General features: G+C 38.0%; 1 protein-coding gene and 1 pseudogene across 1 annotated transcript; both read left to right on the top strand.

The window, feature by feature from the left end:
- The first annotated feature begins 4,386 nt into the window (after positions 1 to 4,386).
- On the top strand, positions 4,387 to 6,558 carry LOC147909557 (uncharacterized; annotated as a pseudogene).
- A 147-nt stretch (positions 6,559 to 6,705) lies between these two features.
- Positions 6,706 to 7,429, top strand: LOC147909556 (uncharacterized). The gene has a single exon (XM_087406792.1). It carries the CDS (start codon positions 6,883 to 6,885, stop codon positions 7,417 to 7,419), a length of 537 nt encoding a protein of 178 aa, XP_087262918.1. The 5' UTR covers positions 6,706 to 6,882; the 3' UTR covers positions 7,420 to 7,429.
- The last annotated feature ends 12,220 nt before the right edge of the window (positions 7,430 to 19,649 follow it).

Genomic DNA, 19,649 nt, shown 5'->3' with positions numbered 1-19,649 from the left:
GGAGCGTGCAATTCCTCGACGAGTCGGCGTCCCTCGGAGCTAATTTTTTTCTTTTCGCTGGATTTCTTTTTCATGATTCGACGTGTAATATAAAGGACAAAAGTATTTTTTTTTCTCGCTGACGCCACTCGACTGACTCGTTTCGTCGATACGCGATTTAATTTATAATAAGACCGGCTTTGCGAAGTTCTTCGATAATCGACAGCATCTCGTTGTCGTGAGCGTTGTTGCCCGCTCGGTGCGAAGCGTCGAGCAATCGTAGACGATCCACCAGCTTGGGATCGTCCCAGTGCACGTAATCGATCGCGTTGTCATTTAATGTCATTGCGTGAGGTAATCCCTTTTCAGATTTCTTCTTCTGTTTCTTGGGTGTGATCGACATCAACGGCGCGATTATGTATTTGTACTTGTATCCCCTGTTGCTCAATAATCGGCCCTGCGAATGATGCTTGTGTTTGTGCGCATTCGTCGCCAACAGCATGCTCTTGTACTTGTTCATATCGTCTTCCGTTTAAAGGAGATCGTCGGGAATTCTCTTGAAAATTAACTCATAAAGACCGGATGAATCGGCGTATCGTACGCCGTCGATAATTATGTTGTCAGCATCATCCACGTCAAAACATTTATTACCAAACATTAATCCATCCTTGTGTAAGTAAACGCCGTATACATAATCTATACCACTCTTCTGTTTATCTCGCGCTCCCCTCAGGACAGCCTCAACGTACTTTTGACCCAGCGGACCCAAGCCGGCTTGCAACGCCTCTCGACCTTCCGACGTTTGCAACTGATTTTGAATCTTTGTTGCTAGCGAATCGTCCGTCGTTTCGAAAACGTTATCCAACGATTCTATCGTCGGTACGATCGTACGCGGAGTGGAGGTTATCGGCTGTACACGATCGTGCGATCGATCATCGGATTTATCCGGAATCGCGGAACGCTCGAACGTCTCACTCTCTTTCTCTCCCTCTTCCTCCTCCTTCTCCTCTTCTTCTTCCTTCCTCTCGCGCTTGGAGGCAGACGCTGCGCCATCGTCGCGCGACTGTCTCTTTACTGTCGCGTGCACTTTATCGGAGCTGTCAACGATTTGTCGCAGCGGTTTGATAATAAAATATCTTAAAATGTCTGTCCATTGCCATGTCTTCCTCGATTCTACCGGTTTTCAGAGCGCGATGTTTCTTGCGGATCGATTCGCTCGTCTTCTCGATCTCTCTCGCGATTTTTTCACGCTCGCGCACATCAACCATGTTCGTCTCTGGCGAAGTATCAACAACGACTAGTCACGTTACAGTATTGCGAACTCGTTAAATCCCTTTCTGTATCTCTCGTCTTTAAGCGCACTATCCTTGTCTATTACTAAAAATCCATATTTTTTTTGCCAACAGTCGCGGCACAACGTGCAAAATTCGTCGTAGGACATGTTGGTGTTCACGTGATCATTGTAAACGTGTTTCAAGTTGATACAATCCTGTTTGAACAGGATCAGCAGGTTCGCGTTGTCGCGTATCAGATGTTTAGGTCCTCGCGTACGTCTGACAAAGACAGAAGCAGTCAACGTTCGCGTGGCGACCCATCGAAAAGTATTCTCTCACCGCATCCTGCTTGTCGCATACCACGTCATCAAAGATAAAAATAGAATTTGGGCGCGCCTCGTTGGGTGGAACGATGTCGCTATTGTTGGAAAACGTAAAGTAGCCGATTTCATCGATAGATGTAAATAAATTTTCGAGATATCAATACTTTGGCTGTTGCAGTGATTTTGAGTAGACGTACACGTTCTCGAAACGTACGCCATTTGGACTCTCGAGCAAACTTATGAGAACGTTGGTTTTACCACAATTCGACGGGCCGCAAATGATCGCGCGTATAGTACTCGGCAGCATTTCGCCGTGCTTGCGCTTCTCCGCACTGCCTCCCATCATTTGTGATTTCACGTCACAGTTTGTGACACGTATCGTCAGCGGTTGCAGCACGAATTTCATGCTCACACTAAAGACTACGCGCTCTCGAACGATTATTTAAAGGCGTGCGAATCCGCGAATCGCGCAGTAGCAAAATGTATCTCGCGCTGTGTCATCCTTCCGATATTCGAGATTTGAGCGCCACGCAGTTACAATATATACCGAAGATCGTACTCTTACGCGTGTACGGTGAATACATCGAACACGTCTGGGACATGCTTCCGAAACACGTGAAGGCAGATTCGGAGGTTTGAACTTATCGTCGCTGCGACGAACATTACAATCAGCCGTGCCAGCGGACGCACATCGACGGCCCCACACCGAAGATAAAGGATTGTAGGCGAATGTCGGCGTCGCACGGCAGTCTGCTAAATCGAGCGATAAACGCGCTTCCTTTCGAGTTACATATTCCGGGTTACCAGTTTTGCGGTCCGGGCACTCGACTTACGAAACGATTAACCAGAGGTGACGCGGGCATTAATCCGCTGGACGCGGCGTGTCGAGAACACGACATTGCGTATTCTCGAAGCAACGATCTCACCGATAGACACACGGCGGACAAGGTACTCGCCGATAAAGCGCTAGGACGCGTCGTCGCGAGAGATTCGGCTCTGGGCGAGAGAGCCGCCGCAGCTGCCGTCTGGGCAGCGATGAAAGCCAAGACCAAGATCGGCATCGGCATGAAACCGAAGAAGAAGATGACGAAGAAAAAGGTGACGAAAAAGCAGATACTTCCGACGGCGAAACGAGGTGGTGCGTTACCGTTTCTACCAATGTTAAGCGCACTCGGGTCCTTGATCGGCGGAGCAGCCAGCGTGGCGAAAGCGATAAACGATAGCAAAACCGCGCGACGTCAGCTCGAAGAGCTGCAACGTCACGATCGCGCGATGGAACAGGGTCGCGGACTGTATCTCGCTCCGTACAAATATGGACTGTATCTCGATCCATACAAACATGGACAGGGCGTAGCTGCAAAGAAAAAAAAAACGTCAAAAAGACGATAAAAATGCGTCTGGCGCAATTACCAATGTATAATTGATCGAGCTCGCGAGACGTATGCGTGTACCATACTTTAGAGGTGTTTTCATGCGCAACACGTTACCGACGAGCGGTGTGCGCCGAAACGAAAGCGGTATCGTGAATCTGGACGATGCGACGGGGCCTGGTACTCATTGGGTAGCGTACGCGAAGAGGAACAATCGCGTCGTGTATTTTGACAGTTTCGGCAATCTTCGACCGCCTAAGGAACTGGTGCGATATTTCGAGAACGATGCTACGACGATAGAATACAATCGCACGTCCTATCAAACGTATCAAAGTTTCTGCGGACAGATGTGTCTGCGGTTTCTACAAACGGTAGACGAGCGAATTTAAAAAGCTCGACGAGACGCTGTGAAATCTTAATATTAGTCGAACGCTTTTTTCCGTCATGTCGTTGACGCTTACGTTGAGCGGAAAGAACACCGTCCTCGCGGCGAATTACTTCCCCGCTATAGATTTGAGTGACGGAGATTACGAACTCGGTTTGGCGATTTTTGAGACTTATTACACGATACCGAACGTGAACGAATCGAACAACAAATTTTATTTCTCCAAAGACGACGCGGAAATTACAATTCCCGAAAGTTCGTACGAAGTGCGAGATATAAATGAATTTCTGAAACGCGCGATTTTACGAAAACGTCCGCACCGCGACGTGACACCCCACTTGAAACCGTTGATGTAGTGCGTGGTGACAATAACAATAACACTGATGATGATGATGATGATGATGATGATGATGATGATGAGGGTGGAGAATACCCGATTACGCTTCGCGCAAACTACAATACGATGAAATGTGAGATTAGATGTGCGTACAGAATTAACTTTGACAAGTCCAACAGCATTGGATCGCTGCTGGGATTCTCGTCGAAGCGTATACTGCAGCCGCGAAGGTGGCACGAATCGGACGTATCGATCAACATAATGAATGTAAACGTTATCCGCGTAGAGTGTAACGTGACCGCAGGTGCATACAGCAAAAGCGCGCACACGATACATGAATTTTCGCCGAGCGTGGCACCAGGATATAAGATATCGGAGAGGCCGACGCAAATCATTTACCTGCCGATCATCGCACAGAGCATTACAGATCTAACGATACGCATCGTCGATCAGAATGGACGATTGCTCGATTTTCGAGGACAAGAAATCACCGTTAGATTGCACGTACGACGACGACAGTAATAACGTGAGCGTGAGATGCTCGTGCTGAACGGAACGGAGCGTACGCAGAGAGATAACGCATCCTTTACAAGGTCGGTGACGCCACAGCTCGACAATACTCGCTCATCTAGCTGCATCAGGAAGAAAAAGAAGAAACTCAGAGCGACAAACGTTACATTTTTAAAGTCTTTGGGATTCGCGGTGCGCAACATTTGAGATGACTGATATCTTAAACATTAAAGACGAGCCGATTTTCGACGATCGCATCGTCAAGATTGAGACTCACACGTACAGCCCGTTCGCCAACAGCACGTTTGGATACAGCGACGAAATAAAAATACCCATACAGCAACAAGATCTGTACACACTGCCGTACGAAAACTTTCTATATGTCGAAAATTGACGAAGAACAAAGTGGTCCAGGGTGCTCATGTGGCATTGGGAAATAATTGCGTCGCGTTCATTTTCGATGAGATTCGATATGAACTTAATGGTGTGGAGATTGACCGTAATAGAAATGTGGGTATAACTAGCACGCTCAAAAACTATGTAACAGTGTCATTCGACAGAAGCGTGATTCTACGGAATGCCGGCTGGGATGCGCAGCCTACTGCAGCCGGATATTTTAATTTCTGTGTACCGCTCTATGTACTGCTGGGATTTTGCGAAGATTACAAACGCGTGGTGATCAACGCTCGTTACGAGTTGATTTTAATACGAGCGCGCAACGACAACAATTGTCTGACGGGAGATCCGGCGATAGAGCCAACGCTCGAATTATTCAAAGTACAGTGGCGAATGCCGCACGTGTTATTGAGCGAGATAAATAAACTGTCGATACTGCGCGCTTTGGAGAGCGGACGATATCTGAGCATGGCTTTTCGCTCATGGGATCTGTACGAATTTCCACTCTTGCAAAGCACAACCAAGCATTCGTGGGCCATCAAGACGGCTACTCAACTCGAGAAGCCGCGCTACGTTATTTTCGCTATGCAAACAGGTCGAAAAAATGTCCGAGGATGTAAGTCGATTCGACGACTGCAAATTAACCAATGCGAAACTTTACCTGAATTCGGAATATTATCTGTACGATGACTTGAATTTGGATTTTGACAAAAACAGATGTACGATTTTGTACGACTTGTACGCGCGTTTCTGCAAGGGCTACTACGGATACGAGTATCTCGAGCCGAGTCTCACCTTTACAATTTTTTTACGTAATGGCCCATTCGTGATCATCGATTGCTCTCGACAGAACGAATCAGTCAAGAGTGACACCGTGGACGTGTGATTAGACTTTGAATGTAAAGAGGATGTACCCGCAAATACAACAGCCTATTGTCTCATCATACACGATCGCGTGGTTCAGTATAATCCATTGACCAATATTGTGCGCAAAATCACGTAAGATGCACCTCTAACACGATATAAGATCTACGATACGTCGCAATCGACTGCAGTCTTCTTGACAACATGCTCGTGCCAACGTTCGTGGATCTGCAAGGATTCATCATTAACAAGAAATTTATCGTGAAGGAAGTGGCGGTGCTAAAACAGGGGATCGTTCTCACATATTACATTTTTACGAGTTCCGTGCCATGGAAATTTTTGACAAGATCCGACAGATCTTGCGCTTCCTGGTTGACTGCTTATCACCATGGATTGCGATGGGAGGACGGGGTGGTACCGTACAACGAGGCGAAACGTCTGATCACAGCAGCTGTATTTGAAGATGATGCTATCGTGTAAGGGACGTGTTAAGGGACGTGAAAAACGAACGTGGCTGTGGAACTTGCTTTTGGACGATGAGTGAGAACGCATGTGCATCGAGACCTTGGATGTAGTTTACGAAGACCTGGAATCTTTAACCAAGCTGGATGTTGCTAATACTATGCGATGTGAACAACATGTTCAGAATTGTGCGTTACAAAATGTATTGAAAATATATAACTGGTGGTTGCAAAAGAATTTTTTAAATAAAAATACATTAACGTATTTATTATGTATTTCTTTTTTCTCTTCCTTTGTAATACATGTACTCGTATGAATGAACGTATATGTATGAACGTATATGTATGAACACATATGTATGTATGTATCCAAAAACATCAACGCTTCTGTTAAACGTGTCGCGACATGTCCGATCTGACAGTACATCTGACAGTACATATAATGTACATAGGCAGTATATTAGACTTTTTTCATTCAATCGTAAGCTTCAGTTACGAGCGCTAAGACATGGGTCGAATAAAAGAATATATACATCGAAAATCAATCGAGCGAAAGGGGTACCCATTAAGCGAGATATTGGGAATATCCTGGAGAAAAGGCGTCAAAATCGCCAACGTGCTCATCACCAACGTCATCGATGCCATCGAAATATAAATCATAAAGTATAAGCATTGATAAACTCTCGAACAAAAATAAAAAATAAAAAAAAAACATAGAAAGACTCGATAAAACGTGTTGCGAACAACAGGTTCGCAATTCTTAGAAAAAGAGGGGAGAGTTACCCCCTCTTCGATTCTAGAAGTTTTATATATATCGCAATTTACGCGGGTGCAATTAGTCTTGCGATACTCGCTTGTACGAACGATTGAAAAAAAAAATATACTTCGCTGAAGACAGCAACACATCGTACGAAACGAAGAAGAACTGCAATAACATGTAAGTTTTAATATTCTATACACAAAAGAAAGAAGTTTTTAACATTATGTATATACACAGCATGGAGCATCGCAAAATGCGTTTATTGAGCAGACGTTACGACCTGACTACGGGCTACAAATTTTTGGATATTGGAATCAACGTTGGTCCACCGAGTTACGTGGAGATCGCCCTGGGAGATCATCGTGGACATCAACTGCTGCTGTCTCTCGAAACGTGGAAGAGTCTCTACGAGCAGCGATGGAATATTTACAAGATGCTGCGAAACGAATACAAGGACAATTTTATAAGTGTTGGACCGCTAACTGTCAGCGTTTGCATGCTGAACGATGCTACGCTAGTACGTTTCAATTCTTCGTCCGTACGCATGATGATGACCGAAATGACGCTACGACGTATGTTTGAGTTTGACGAATGTATCGATGTAACGTTCGAACGATTAACCCGACTCGTCGATACAGTTGATGTCAAGTATACGCAATTCTCCAACATCGCGTCCAAAAACGCTATACGCGATAGTGATATCTTTAACAAACATCAGCTCGTCGATTGTGAGCTATTGGCTTTAGTTTTTAATACGTAAAAAAAAGAAATGATGTAATAATATGTGAATAAAAAATTTTTTTTGTTCATATCATTATATATACCTATGTACTTTCTTTACTTCCCATCCGTCTATCCATTCATCCATCCATTCATCCTATATCTCGACGCGCTATAGCGATAACTTTTCGTGACGGCACTTATGATCTAAAGTGTTTTATATACAACTGCCCCCCTATAGATCCTAGGCAGGCTCGCTTCTCAACGGCGAAGATCGATTCTCAACGTCAGTCTTTGTTCTGCTTTCCGCGCGCAAGACGTGTTAAGACGTGAGTGATATTTTTTTCCCCAATGTGCAACAATATTCTACTATTTTAGCGTTAATGAGATAGAATATTGTTGCACATTTTCTGTGATTAAGTGAAATGATAATTTTTTTATTGTGCAGCTATAACATGCAAAAAGAACAAAAAGTTGAGGAGACTGCCTCCTCCTCCTCCTCCTCCTCCTCTTTCTTAGAGGATATTCAGAATAATATCACAGTTGATCTCATTGAATTAAATGTATTATAGATCAATTAGGAGTGTTTAATCGCCTCATTGCCAAGGTGGATGATCTCAGGCATGTGTGCATTAATAGAATTGCGTTCAAACACCTCATCGGCAATCTCGATAAGGCTATGAAGGAAGAGGAAATGGAAAAGGAAATGGAAAAGGAAATGGAAAAGGAAATGGAAGAGGAAGTGGAAGAGGAAGTAGAAGAAGAAACTAAAGAGGAAGTGGAAGAAGAAACTAAAGAGGAGAGCGTTTCCTCCTCCTCTTTCTCAGAGGAGAGTCAGAATGATATCATAGTTGATCTCACTCAACTACACGTAGATCAATTAGAACTGTTCCATCGCCTCATTGAGATTGCCGATGAGGTGGACGATCTCAGGCATGTGCGCATTAATAGAATTGCGCTCAAACACCTCTTCGACAATCTCGATGAGGCTGTGGAAGAAGAAGAGGAAGTGGAAGAAGAGAAAGTGGAAGAAGAGGAAGTGGAAGAGGAAGAGGAAGTGGAAGAGGAAGAAGGAGAAACTGAAGAAGAGAGCGTCTCCTCCTATTTCTTAGAGGAGATTCATGATAATATCACAATTGATCTCACTCGGTTACGCGTAGATGAATTAGGACTGTTCTATCGCCTCATCGAGGTTGCCGATGAGACGGACGATCTCAAGCATGTGAGCATTAATAGAACTGCGTTCAATTGTCTCATCTACAATTTCAATGAGGGTTTGGAGGAAGAGGAAGAGGAAGAGGAATAAGAATTCAGCGGATGATGAGGAGGAGGAGGAGGAAGAGGAGGAGGAATAAGAGGAGGAAGAAGAGGAGGAGGAAAAGGCGGTGGAGGAAGAAGAGAAGGAGGAGAAGACGGTGGAGGAAGAAGAAGAGGAAGAGGAAGATGACTAAGAATTCAGAGAGGGAGAGGGTGTGGAGAAGGTAAGAATATTTTTTTTTATTATATAGTTTTTTTTTCTTTCTTTTTTCTTTAATATTTTTTGTTCGCGTTATAATATTATCATGCATTTAGGGAGTGGACTCCGCAGTGACTGTCTGAAACGCATTTTTGGGATAGACGCGAGGTCTGCGGTGATGGCCCGAAACGCACTTTAGGATGGACGCGGGGTCTGCGGCGGCGGCGGTCCCAATAATACGTGACACCACAACATGGCGATACGTATCATCATATCAGTAAACACTGATAGCGCTGGGACTCATCATATCAATAAACATCGATAGCGCCGGGACTTCCCGCGCCTCCCCTCCCTTCCCCGCGTCTACCAGTACTCCCCGCGCCTACTCCCCCGCGCCTATGAGTATCCCCGCGCTCCGCGCCCCCCTCAGAGGACCTGGGTTAGAACCGCCACTATTATACTACTAATGCTAAATACCAATATTTATTTTAGCAATAACATTGAATTAATTAATTTTTTCAATAATAATCTGAATAATTTTCCCAATAATCTAATAGTAACTCTTCTCAATAGTTCGCGAAAAGATTACGATTGAATAATCAAATAGTTTCACTAATAGTCCATTTCCATAAGGATTAGATATTCGTTACATAAAATTTGCAATGTTATATCTATATAGCAGATTCGTAGCAATAAATTATGTATTTGATACGTTTTCCTAATATTGCAAATACTAATGTTCAAAATGTATTATATACATGTACTATATAAGCTATTTGCAGGTCAAAGTATGTAATTTTATTTTTTAATTTAAAAAAAATTATAATGCCAACTTGATTGATACTTTGGCTCTAAAAGTTTAAAATTAAAAAAAAATTAATCACTTTAACCTGTTAACGACTTATATATTCGACTTATATGTATATATATATATATATATATATATGTATACATGTACGAATGTATAAGTCGTTTTATATATATACAGGGTGCGGCAGTTAAATCCGGACAAATTAAACTTTGTTTTAAAATATAATTTATTGACACAAAGTACAAATGTAAAAGAAAATGTTTTTAGTCAATATTCGTGTGACCTGTCAGGAGTACAATTACTCAATATAACCGCCGTTGGCCTCAATTACCGCTTCCATCCTTGTCCTGAAGCGCCCGCACGCTCTCTGTAACGCAGCGCTGTCCATATTGGCGAATGCTGCTTCGATAGCGGCGCGTAGAGACGCGACATTAGGATGCCGCGACTTGTTGGTAACCCATTCAACAACGCTCCAAACATAGTAGTCGAGGGGGTTCAAATCCGGGCTATTCGGGGACCAAAACTCTTTGGACCAGAACATGTCTGCATTGTCTGATAGCGAGTTTTGGATTAAATGGGTTAGCGGAACCTTCCTCGGACTTCTCCGAAGCATTGTATTTCGCAACATCATAAACAGTCGATCTCGGGTACCCGAAGAATCGAATGATCTCGGTCGCCGAACGCCCAGCGCGAAGGCTTTCAATAATCGCGGCTCTTCGATTGTACTCCGCACTTGTACGTATCATCTCGGCTATTTTAAGATTATGACTGTTTACTAGACGCCCATGGCGTTCAAGAACCTCAATCGCGACCTCTGATGGTACTACGATATGGTGGGAAATTCAAATTGAAATTTGTCCAGATTTAACTGCCGCACCCTGTATATATATATATATATATACACAGGATGTCTTTTAAGATGGGTCGGGGCCACATTGAGGGCGGAGAATGGATCAAAGGGAATAAAAAATTCTTATACTATTTAGAGATACTGGCTGTAGTTTTCGAATTAGAAAAGGAAACGTCTAGCCAATATGCGATCAAACCACGCCGCGCGAATTCGTAGGACGGCCCACACTCGAGCGGCGGCGGCGGCGCGTAGGGAGGGGAAAGTAGCGCTTCATCGCTTGACACAGTCTGGCATGGCGGTCCTATGTGTTTCGCCGCATCGCGTCTACACTATCCAAAATGTTATTTTATCTGAAGTTTTCCTTACACATTTCTTATCATTATAAATCACGTTATTTAGCACGATTAAATACGTTCTAACGCAATTATAGATATGTTAAGCTAATTAATGTAATTAATTAGAGCATTAATTAATTAGGCAAAGTATATGCCGATCGTCGCGATATCTTTCCGCTTGCATTATTATACGATGTTTTTATTAGGTCATCTAAAAAGTATCCGCGGTTTTTTGTCACTAAATGGTGTTGATGGTCAACACATCTAGTGACAAAAAACCGCGGATACTTTTTAGATGACCCAATATTTAATTACGCTTCGAGACACATTTTGTCGGAACTATCGCGTCGTTTTATGCTATATTTAGTCAGAATTTTATTTTTTGACATGTTAATGCGTATACACTTGAAATTATTAGTACAAGCTCAGGTAGATAGCCGCTACATTGTAAAGATGTATTATTTTTTCATGTGACACATTTGACTGAGGTTCTTTTTCACATGTTTCTTACCGTTTAACAAGTTTCATTGTACACCGTTAGAAACGTTCTTAAATTTTATTAATCTTTTATGTTCACTGATGAATAAAATTTAAATTTTCTGTCACTGAAAAAATTATTTATGTATACGTTAATGAGACGTTTAAATTTGTAGTAACTGAAACCTTAAGTGTATTGAAAAACACTAATTGAAAATTGAATGTTTTAGTTTATTTCGATTAAACTATCCATCAAATTTAATGCCCAAGTTCATTAAAAAAATCTGTAACTTACAAGGAAAGGTATCCAACTGTCCCTCTCCGATTTTAATGAGCATTTACTATATTATTCTCCAGACAAAAATAAGCGACACGTATTTTTTTATACGTACCCATACGTACTTTTAGGGGCGTAGAACACCCTTTAAAAAAAAAGTGTTTCTCTTTCGAAGTGAATGTCGCTGGAATTGTAAGAGATAGAAAAAAATTTCACAATGAAAACAGAATGGCTTTAAAAGTACTTTAGAACTGTAGTAAAAAAATTTTTTTCTTTATAAAAAAATAACTTTTATTATAAAAAATTATTAAAAAAGTTTTTTTTAATAATTTTTTATAATAAAAGTTATTTTTATAATAAAAGTTATTTTTAACGTTCATTACATTTGAGACTAGTGTAATCTAATTTTCAGTTATATTATTCAATTCTTTTCAATTATTGCATGACCATAAGCTTCCGTTATACGTTACTTAAAATTCATTAAAACATTTCTAACAGTGATACAAAATAACGTAATTAATATGTTCAATTGTATTTAATGATTTAAAAAACAAAAAAGATAAGAGTTTCAGTTGAAAGAATATTGGATTTGCACAGACTTATGATTAATTATTAATTACGAGATCATTTTTTTCAATCATTTTAAGATAAGAAAAATTAAGTGTAATTAAAACTATTAAATATTTATGTTATATACTCAGAGAAAGGTTTCTTCGATTCAAAGAAATGTTCCTTTGCTACACAGTTAAAGAAAAAATCCTTCCTTGTGAACAGAGTTCGGCTCTTCGAACTATTTGCTGCGTTGCACGGTGCACCATGTCCAGCGTAATGGTATTAAAGGCCGCTATGATCTCATCGCGTACCTCATGTTCAAGGCCATCACGCCTGTGCTCGATTAAATCTTTTATATGGCCCCGAACGAAGTAATCAAGCACATTTAAATCTGGCGACCTTGCCGGCCAAGTAATCGGATCACCACGACCTATCCACCTCTCCGGAAAACGCGCGTCTAACATTTCTCTTGTTTGGCAGGAGAAATGTGCGGGCTGATAAATCAGCGTTTGGCGAATATTGAGAGGAACGTCCTCGAGAAGCACCGGTAAATCATTTTCTAAAAATTCTGTGTAGGCCTGTGCGCTGAGACGTGGCGGCAAAAAAGGCGGCAAACCGACCTAAAAATTGTCAATTGTAAGTACATTCGAAAAAACTATGGAAGAAAAGCTATTTTCTTTATAATTTACAAGAATATTTACCACTCGGTCCTTTAACACTCCATACGTTGATTGACCAACGATATTGAAAGGCGCCTTCGCGTATGGATTTTCGAATTGCCACACTAAATGATTTCTTGAGTTGAACACACTATTTGGCGTAAAGGTGACTTCATTCGTCCATAAAATATAATCGGGAAATGAGGCATTTCGCCGACATTGTGCAAGAAGCCCTGCGCATATTTTATTGACGTTTAATCTCTGCAAAAAAGCGTTGTGATTATCGAGTAAAAAGAATAAGTAAATACCTTCACAAAAATGAACGCGCGGTGCTTCATCTCGCTCCAGCAATTGCTGCACGCGTTGGTAATAAAACGGCCGTAAATTATTTTGCCATAAAATGCGATGCACCGTACATCGCGGTAAACTGAATGCGCGACGCACACTGGTTTCAGGATTTTCCTCGAACATCCGATGTCAGTCTCCTTCTTCGAGACTGACGTTGCGACGTATCGGTGGACCATAGTTTCGCGTATCCCGCAGGAGACTTCCTGTTTCCTTCGCCCGTAGGATACATTTCCTAATGACCTTTGACGAAGGATGCCGCTCGCGATTAGGAAATCGTTCCGCGTAAATACGCGCCGCGAGTTCAGCATTTTCATCAGCCATCCCGTAACAGATAATCATATCTGTATACTCTTCCGTATTATATGACATTTATAAGCGCACGTTGTCACCGAACACAGACCAACACACGTGTACAGTTGGTGGCGAACGAAAAAAAAACATTTAACAATCGGAAACATGGACTGTCCATTATTTGCAACTCGATTTGTACTTTTCTTATTATTTTTATTTTTATTCCTGTTGTAATTTATTATTACATTTTGTACTTGCTAACAGAAACATGTTCGTTCTTATTCTACATACAATCCGGAGGAACACATTGTTGTCAACTATAACTTTTGTATAATTTTCATTTTATTTTGGAGCGAGATTTATAGTTGATGTTGCATCCGAGAGCGAATTTTTAATTAATTTTTATATATTTTATCTATGTAACATTTCTATTGTTATTTTTGCGTCACATTGAAAATGATCCAACAGGGATCGAAATGTTTGTGTTGTTTACTTGCTGACGGTCAAATTAAATTTCATGTTTTTAAATTCATGACATTTTATTTTATTTTTTAACTATAATACAAATTTGTTAATTTATGATGATTGTTTTAGGCTCGTAGCCCTTTGTCTTTTTATTTATGTATATAGTAATTCAAGATTTAATTATTTAATCAATGAAGATGCAGCGATGATTCGATGATGATTCGACCATTATAGGCATTTTAATTTCTAGTAAATAATTAAATTTAAAGTAATAAAAATGTTTTTATACTCTCGAAATATTAAATCAAAGTCGGTGGCATGTACACGCCAAAGTTGGCGGCACATGCTTCGTTCCAATTCCATGTCTATTTAGTTGATGTTTAAAAATAATTTATTTTAGCATCTCAGTACATGTGCAATGGCGCTCTGCTTAGCGATATATCTTAACGATGACACTCGAGTCATGAGCTAGAGAGAACAAGCGCGTTTGCTATGGCAGTTTCAGTTTCAGATTTTTGTCAAGTTCTGAGAGCACATTGTAAGATACACTTGTAATAAATTTAGTTTTTTTTTGCAAGCGTGTTTTTGCTCTGCAAAGAGAAAATATTTCCTTTTTGATTGTACCACATGGCAATTGAGAAAGAATGCGTACACATAGGGTAAGATCGCCCAAGAGTGAACATTTTTTCTTTGAGGCTATGTAACTTGTACAAGGATCCAGGTTTGTACAGTAAAATGGTGTTTAAAATATTTCTTATACTTTAAACTAAAAATTTGTCACGTATCAATTTAATAATATCACTTACTTTTACAGGAGATTAATTCTATTAAGAAGGGAAAAATGAGAATTTTTGAGCAAGTATTTTCTCAAGAGTTTGCACTATAAAAAAAGTGTGGCTCATTAGAAAAGTAATATTAATTAAAATAAAAATAACATTTATTTTTCATTACAGATATGTTTATAAGTACCTGAGTGTATTTTTACACACAGAGTTCACGCAAGTAAGTTTTCAATCGATGATCAATCCCGACACAATCGATGTGGCTCCCAGAGTTAACAGCTTTGGCACTGGATCCAATTTTCCCCGAATTTAGAACTTGAATAGAGACCGTTACAAAATTACATTACCCACGATCAGTGTCTGCCAATGTTGCTTATGTGTAAACTTTTGAACTGTTCTCAAGTATGAGCTCTTCAGTCATCGTGTCACTTTTTACTTTTAATATAACTATATAAAAATTATTATAGATATTAAGTAAATATATCACTAAATATGAAGCAGAGACATGCACACAATATAAATAGTACAGATTCATAAAGCAACAATTTGATGTAGAAATCGATTAAAATTTATCCATAAAAAATATGAAAAGAAAATCAAAATCATAAAATTTAAAATATCTTTTTTATTGCTGTAACGATCACAATGATTTTTTATACACAGATTGGTAAACTAATAAGGCGTATTCTGTGTAAATTACATCTCTTACAATCTATATATAATAGTTCTATATACAATAGTATCTACAATAGTTTCGTCGTAAAGTAAAATCTTGAGCGATGCGCGCTCTTGGGCGATCTTACCCTACGCAAGGAGATCACACGATCTTAACCAAAATAGTTAAATTTGATATTCTTAGATACGGTTGATTGTAATAATTACATACACAGACACTTGCTCAAAATTATCTATTTATGATTTTTTTAATGTTATGTGCTACGTTACGCCATCTTATGACATATTATACATTCTGCTATGTATATATCAACTATGTGTTTGATATTCATATATTTAAATATCTACAATATACCTGCTACGTATTATATACATATCATATGCGTATTTCGACTTGAATATGCACAATATATCTACATGTTATATACATGTTAAATACGTATTTTGATTTGGATATTTTGTAATCCATTGCATGTATTTAATATATATTACAATATTATGTTTGATATATTATATATGAAATGAAACACAATGTAAATGCAATATAGATACGTATTTAATATATATTTTCAATAAAAGATGCTGTGAACCTTTATTGAATATATTTTTCGAGTAAAATTTTCAAATAAGAAAAAAGAATTATACGTTAATATACTGTGGTTATTAGATCTATCCAAAGATAAAGCACATTTACGTTACTTTTGTGTATCTAAAGCTTTATTCCTAAGTAGCACCTATAAAACATTGAAAAAAGCATTAAAAAAATGTATATAAGCGCTTTATACATGCTTTACGCGAGATTCACAGTAGAAATTATAGCGATCGTAGGATCTTAAGTCATAGAAATCGATCGTAGTCCATTATGAGAAGAATAATCGACTATAATTGATGAATTTTTCACGACTTAAAATCCTACGATAAAAACTGCTACGACTTCTATTGTAGACCCAGTATTACAGACGCTGCTGTGCTATTTAATTGTAAAGTTACTAGATTTATAAAGTATCGCAATTGATACGTCTAAAAAACGACTAAACAAGTTCACATTATTTGTCATTTTTAGATTATTTTGTCGTCAAAATGATAAATAACGTCAGCTTGTTTGCAGAATAAATGTTTTTTTTACATCAATTGTCAACGTTATTATGTAACAATAATGACGTCAGTAAATTTTGACATAATCACATCATAGCGATGTCTAAATGATGTCGTTAACAAGTAACTGACGACATTTACGGACCGAAAAAAATGTCAGTTTAACGTATCTTTGCTAGCTGGGTTAGGTAATGGTAATAACAAAGCGATTTATTCAATCTCCATTCGTTTATAACATAATATTTAACAAAAGTAGATCGGACTAAAATTATATGCTGGTGTTTTTTAACTGAACTAGGAAATGGTAATCATAAAATTATTTATTCTTTATTGATCTCCATTTGATTATAACTTAAAAGAAATTAAAATGGGCTATTGAGAATTGATGTTGTAATAATTGCAATAAATTTTTAACGATATTTTCATATGTAGATACAATTTATTTGTATGTTCAATATATTCAAATGTTTCGACTAATTTATAACCTTCTTTAGCGAAAATGATGCATAATAAGAATCCAAATTAAGTAACGCATATTATTTCCGTGTCCAAACTTCTACATCATATTTTCTATAACCAGTTAGTACGCTGGATGGTTAACGAATTTTTTTATTTCAGGAGAACGTCGGAACTGGAAACGCTCAATACATATATAGATTTTGAAGCAGTAATATATATACATAGTTGTTGGAATTTAAACGAAATGTGGTAAATTAAACAAAATCAATTAAATTGAAGTAACGATGTTTGTGGTACAGTCGTGACATTCATTCACATATGTTTCTTAATTAGGATTCTTATTATGCATCATTCTTGCTAAAGAAGGCTAGAAATTAGCCGAAATATTCGAATATATGGACCATAAGAATAAATTATTTATACAAAAATATTATTATTAATTTAGCGTAATTATTACAGTGTCAATTCCTAATGGCTATTACAAACTACTTAATATTGTTTTAATATAAGGATTATTCTTATTTTAATTATTAACAAAAAGAAATTGGGACGGGGGGAAATGAAATTTTACACTGGTTTTTAACTAAGCTAGGAAATAATAATAAAAAAGTTTATTCGTCCTCGATCTATTTGTTTATAACTTAATATTTAATATAAAAATTTGAATGTTATTCAAATTTTAACTTAAAATATAATAAAGATGAAAAAGCTCGAAGAAATAAGTGCTGTTCAAGGTGAGCAAATTCAAGAATATCTCTCAATATTCAAATTAAATTTATTGAAGAGGCCGTAGAACAAATATAATCGATAAAACAATAATAAATTTGTCTCGGTTAGTCTTCTAATCAAAAAAGTTACATAATTAATATTGCTCATTGTCTACGCATACAAAATTGGAAAATGTGAATCTATTCTTTGCAATCTCCAGGCAAGCCAAACTAAATTCACTCGAGAATACATTCTTCCATGTCAGTTACAAAACTGGATGGAAATCACAAAGTCGGTGCCTTTAATAATAAAATTAAATAAATATTTTAGCATGAAAAAATGAATGTACAAAAAACTTACTTATAATGGAAACTGTAAGCACATAATGTAAATTGCTAATCCAATATCTCGATCGTAAAGATGTCAAACAATTAAAGATTTTTTAGTAAAATTATAAAATAATAAATAGAATGTACAGTATTAAGTAACGTGTCGACATACATCGTCAAACAGTAAAATAAAATAATTCGTGAGAGCTCGCCGATCATTTAAAAGTCATGTTCAATGTCAATAATAAAAACAAACTAAGAGTTAAAATAATTCAAATATGCTTGGTTTAGTAATCTAGGCACAATGTGTCTGTTTTCAAGTTTATGCTATTATTCTGTTGTTTTATATTGATCATCTCTAATATCAATAATACCGCTTATCTAATTATCCAATATTTAAACGTCTTCCTAACAGAAATCATGATTATGATGCAACCTATGATCCGTAATTACCGAATGTGTTGTTGTGTTTCTATTAATATGAGATCTATGTTCAGAGATTCTCGTTTTCAATTGTCTCTCTGTTTTTTCGACATAATCAATGCATCACAGTCTTTACAAGAAATTTTATAGACGACGTTCTTCTTACAAATCGCGGATAATGGATCTTATTGCGCCCTGATACCATTACTCATGCCTAACTTTATTTATGCTACAGAAGGATACAACGGATATAGTGTCTTTGATGACGTTTTTAAATTTTTCGGATCTACGTACGGAATTATAAATTAAATTTTTAATTGATTATTGTTAATACTATTACTGTTATTGTTGCTAAAAGTGATGATTTATTTAAAATTGTTTTTTTATTAGCCAAGGTTATTATTCTTTCAGTCATTGTCGAGAAAATAAATTTCAAAGAATAGTCATTATTCAATAAAATTCTAACCATGGATTCCAAGTTCTTAACATAATAGTCAGAGTGAGAAATTAATAATACAGAATCCACAAGACTAAGAATAATGACTTTTTTCTGTGTAAAAAGATGCTGAGACCAAAAATTGAGATATCCCCTTGAGAAGGTTGATTTTATGATATAGATCAAATTTAATTCTGTTATTTTCTATTATGATAGTATCTAAAAAAGTTAATTTTTGGTCATTTTCCAATATAAATTGAAGTCTACAGTGTATCGAATTGAATTTGTTAAGATTAATATCTATTTTAGTAGCAAGAATCACCATAATGATGTCGTCAACGTATTTATAAAAAAGGGATATATCAAAAGTGCTTAGCATCTAATTTTCGAAGTCTTGCATAACTACATCCGCAATTATTGGAGAAAGAGGTGATCCCAATTTGGTGTTCCAAAATTCTGTTTATATATGATGCTATTGAAAGTAAAATGATTTGAATCAAGTGAACAAACTGGACAATATTTGAATTCTTATCATAAATCTTACTCAAAATATTTATAGCATCATATTTGTTAATTATACAGTTGTGACGTAAATAAGTTACAAAATATTTTAAACTTTTCTTTTACATCATTCACGTATTAGCATAGTTCATAATATAGTGAGTAGTAATACTAGGCGGGTTCTAACTTAGGTCCTCTGAGGGGGGCGCAGGGCGCGGGAGTATTCGTAGGCGCGGGGAAGGAGAGGGAAAGCGCAGGGAAGGTCCCGGCGCTATTGTTTTACGTAAATATAGGACCCTAGTCAAATGATACATAAACATGACATTCCGCTATGTGTTCCT

Source organism: Acromyrmex echinatior, chromosome 6, assembly GCF_024713525.1.
Source record: "Acromyrmex echinatior isolate Ae372 chromosome 6, ASM2471352v2, whole genome shotgun sequence".
In the NCBI taxonomy this organism is placed as follows: domain Eukaryota; kingdom Metazoa; phylum Arthropoda; class Insecta; order Hymenoptera; family Formicidae; genus Acromyrmex; species Acromyrmex echinatior.
The sequence above is the reverse complement of the archived record's forward strand: the minus strand, read 5'-3'. Positions and strand labels throughout refer to the sequence as shown.

Bases quoted from the DNA above. Each gene is read 5' to 3' on its own strand.
- LOC147909556 (XM_087406792.1), top strand. From the start codon at position 6,883: ATGTATATACACAGCATGGAGCATCGCAAAATGCGTTTATTGAGCAGA.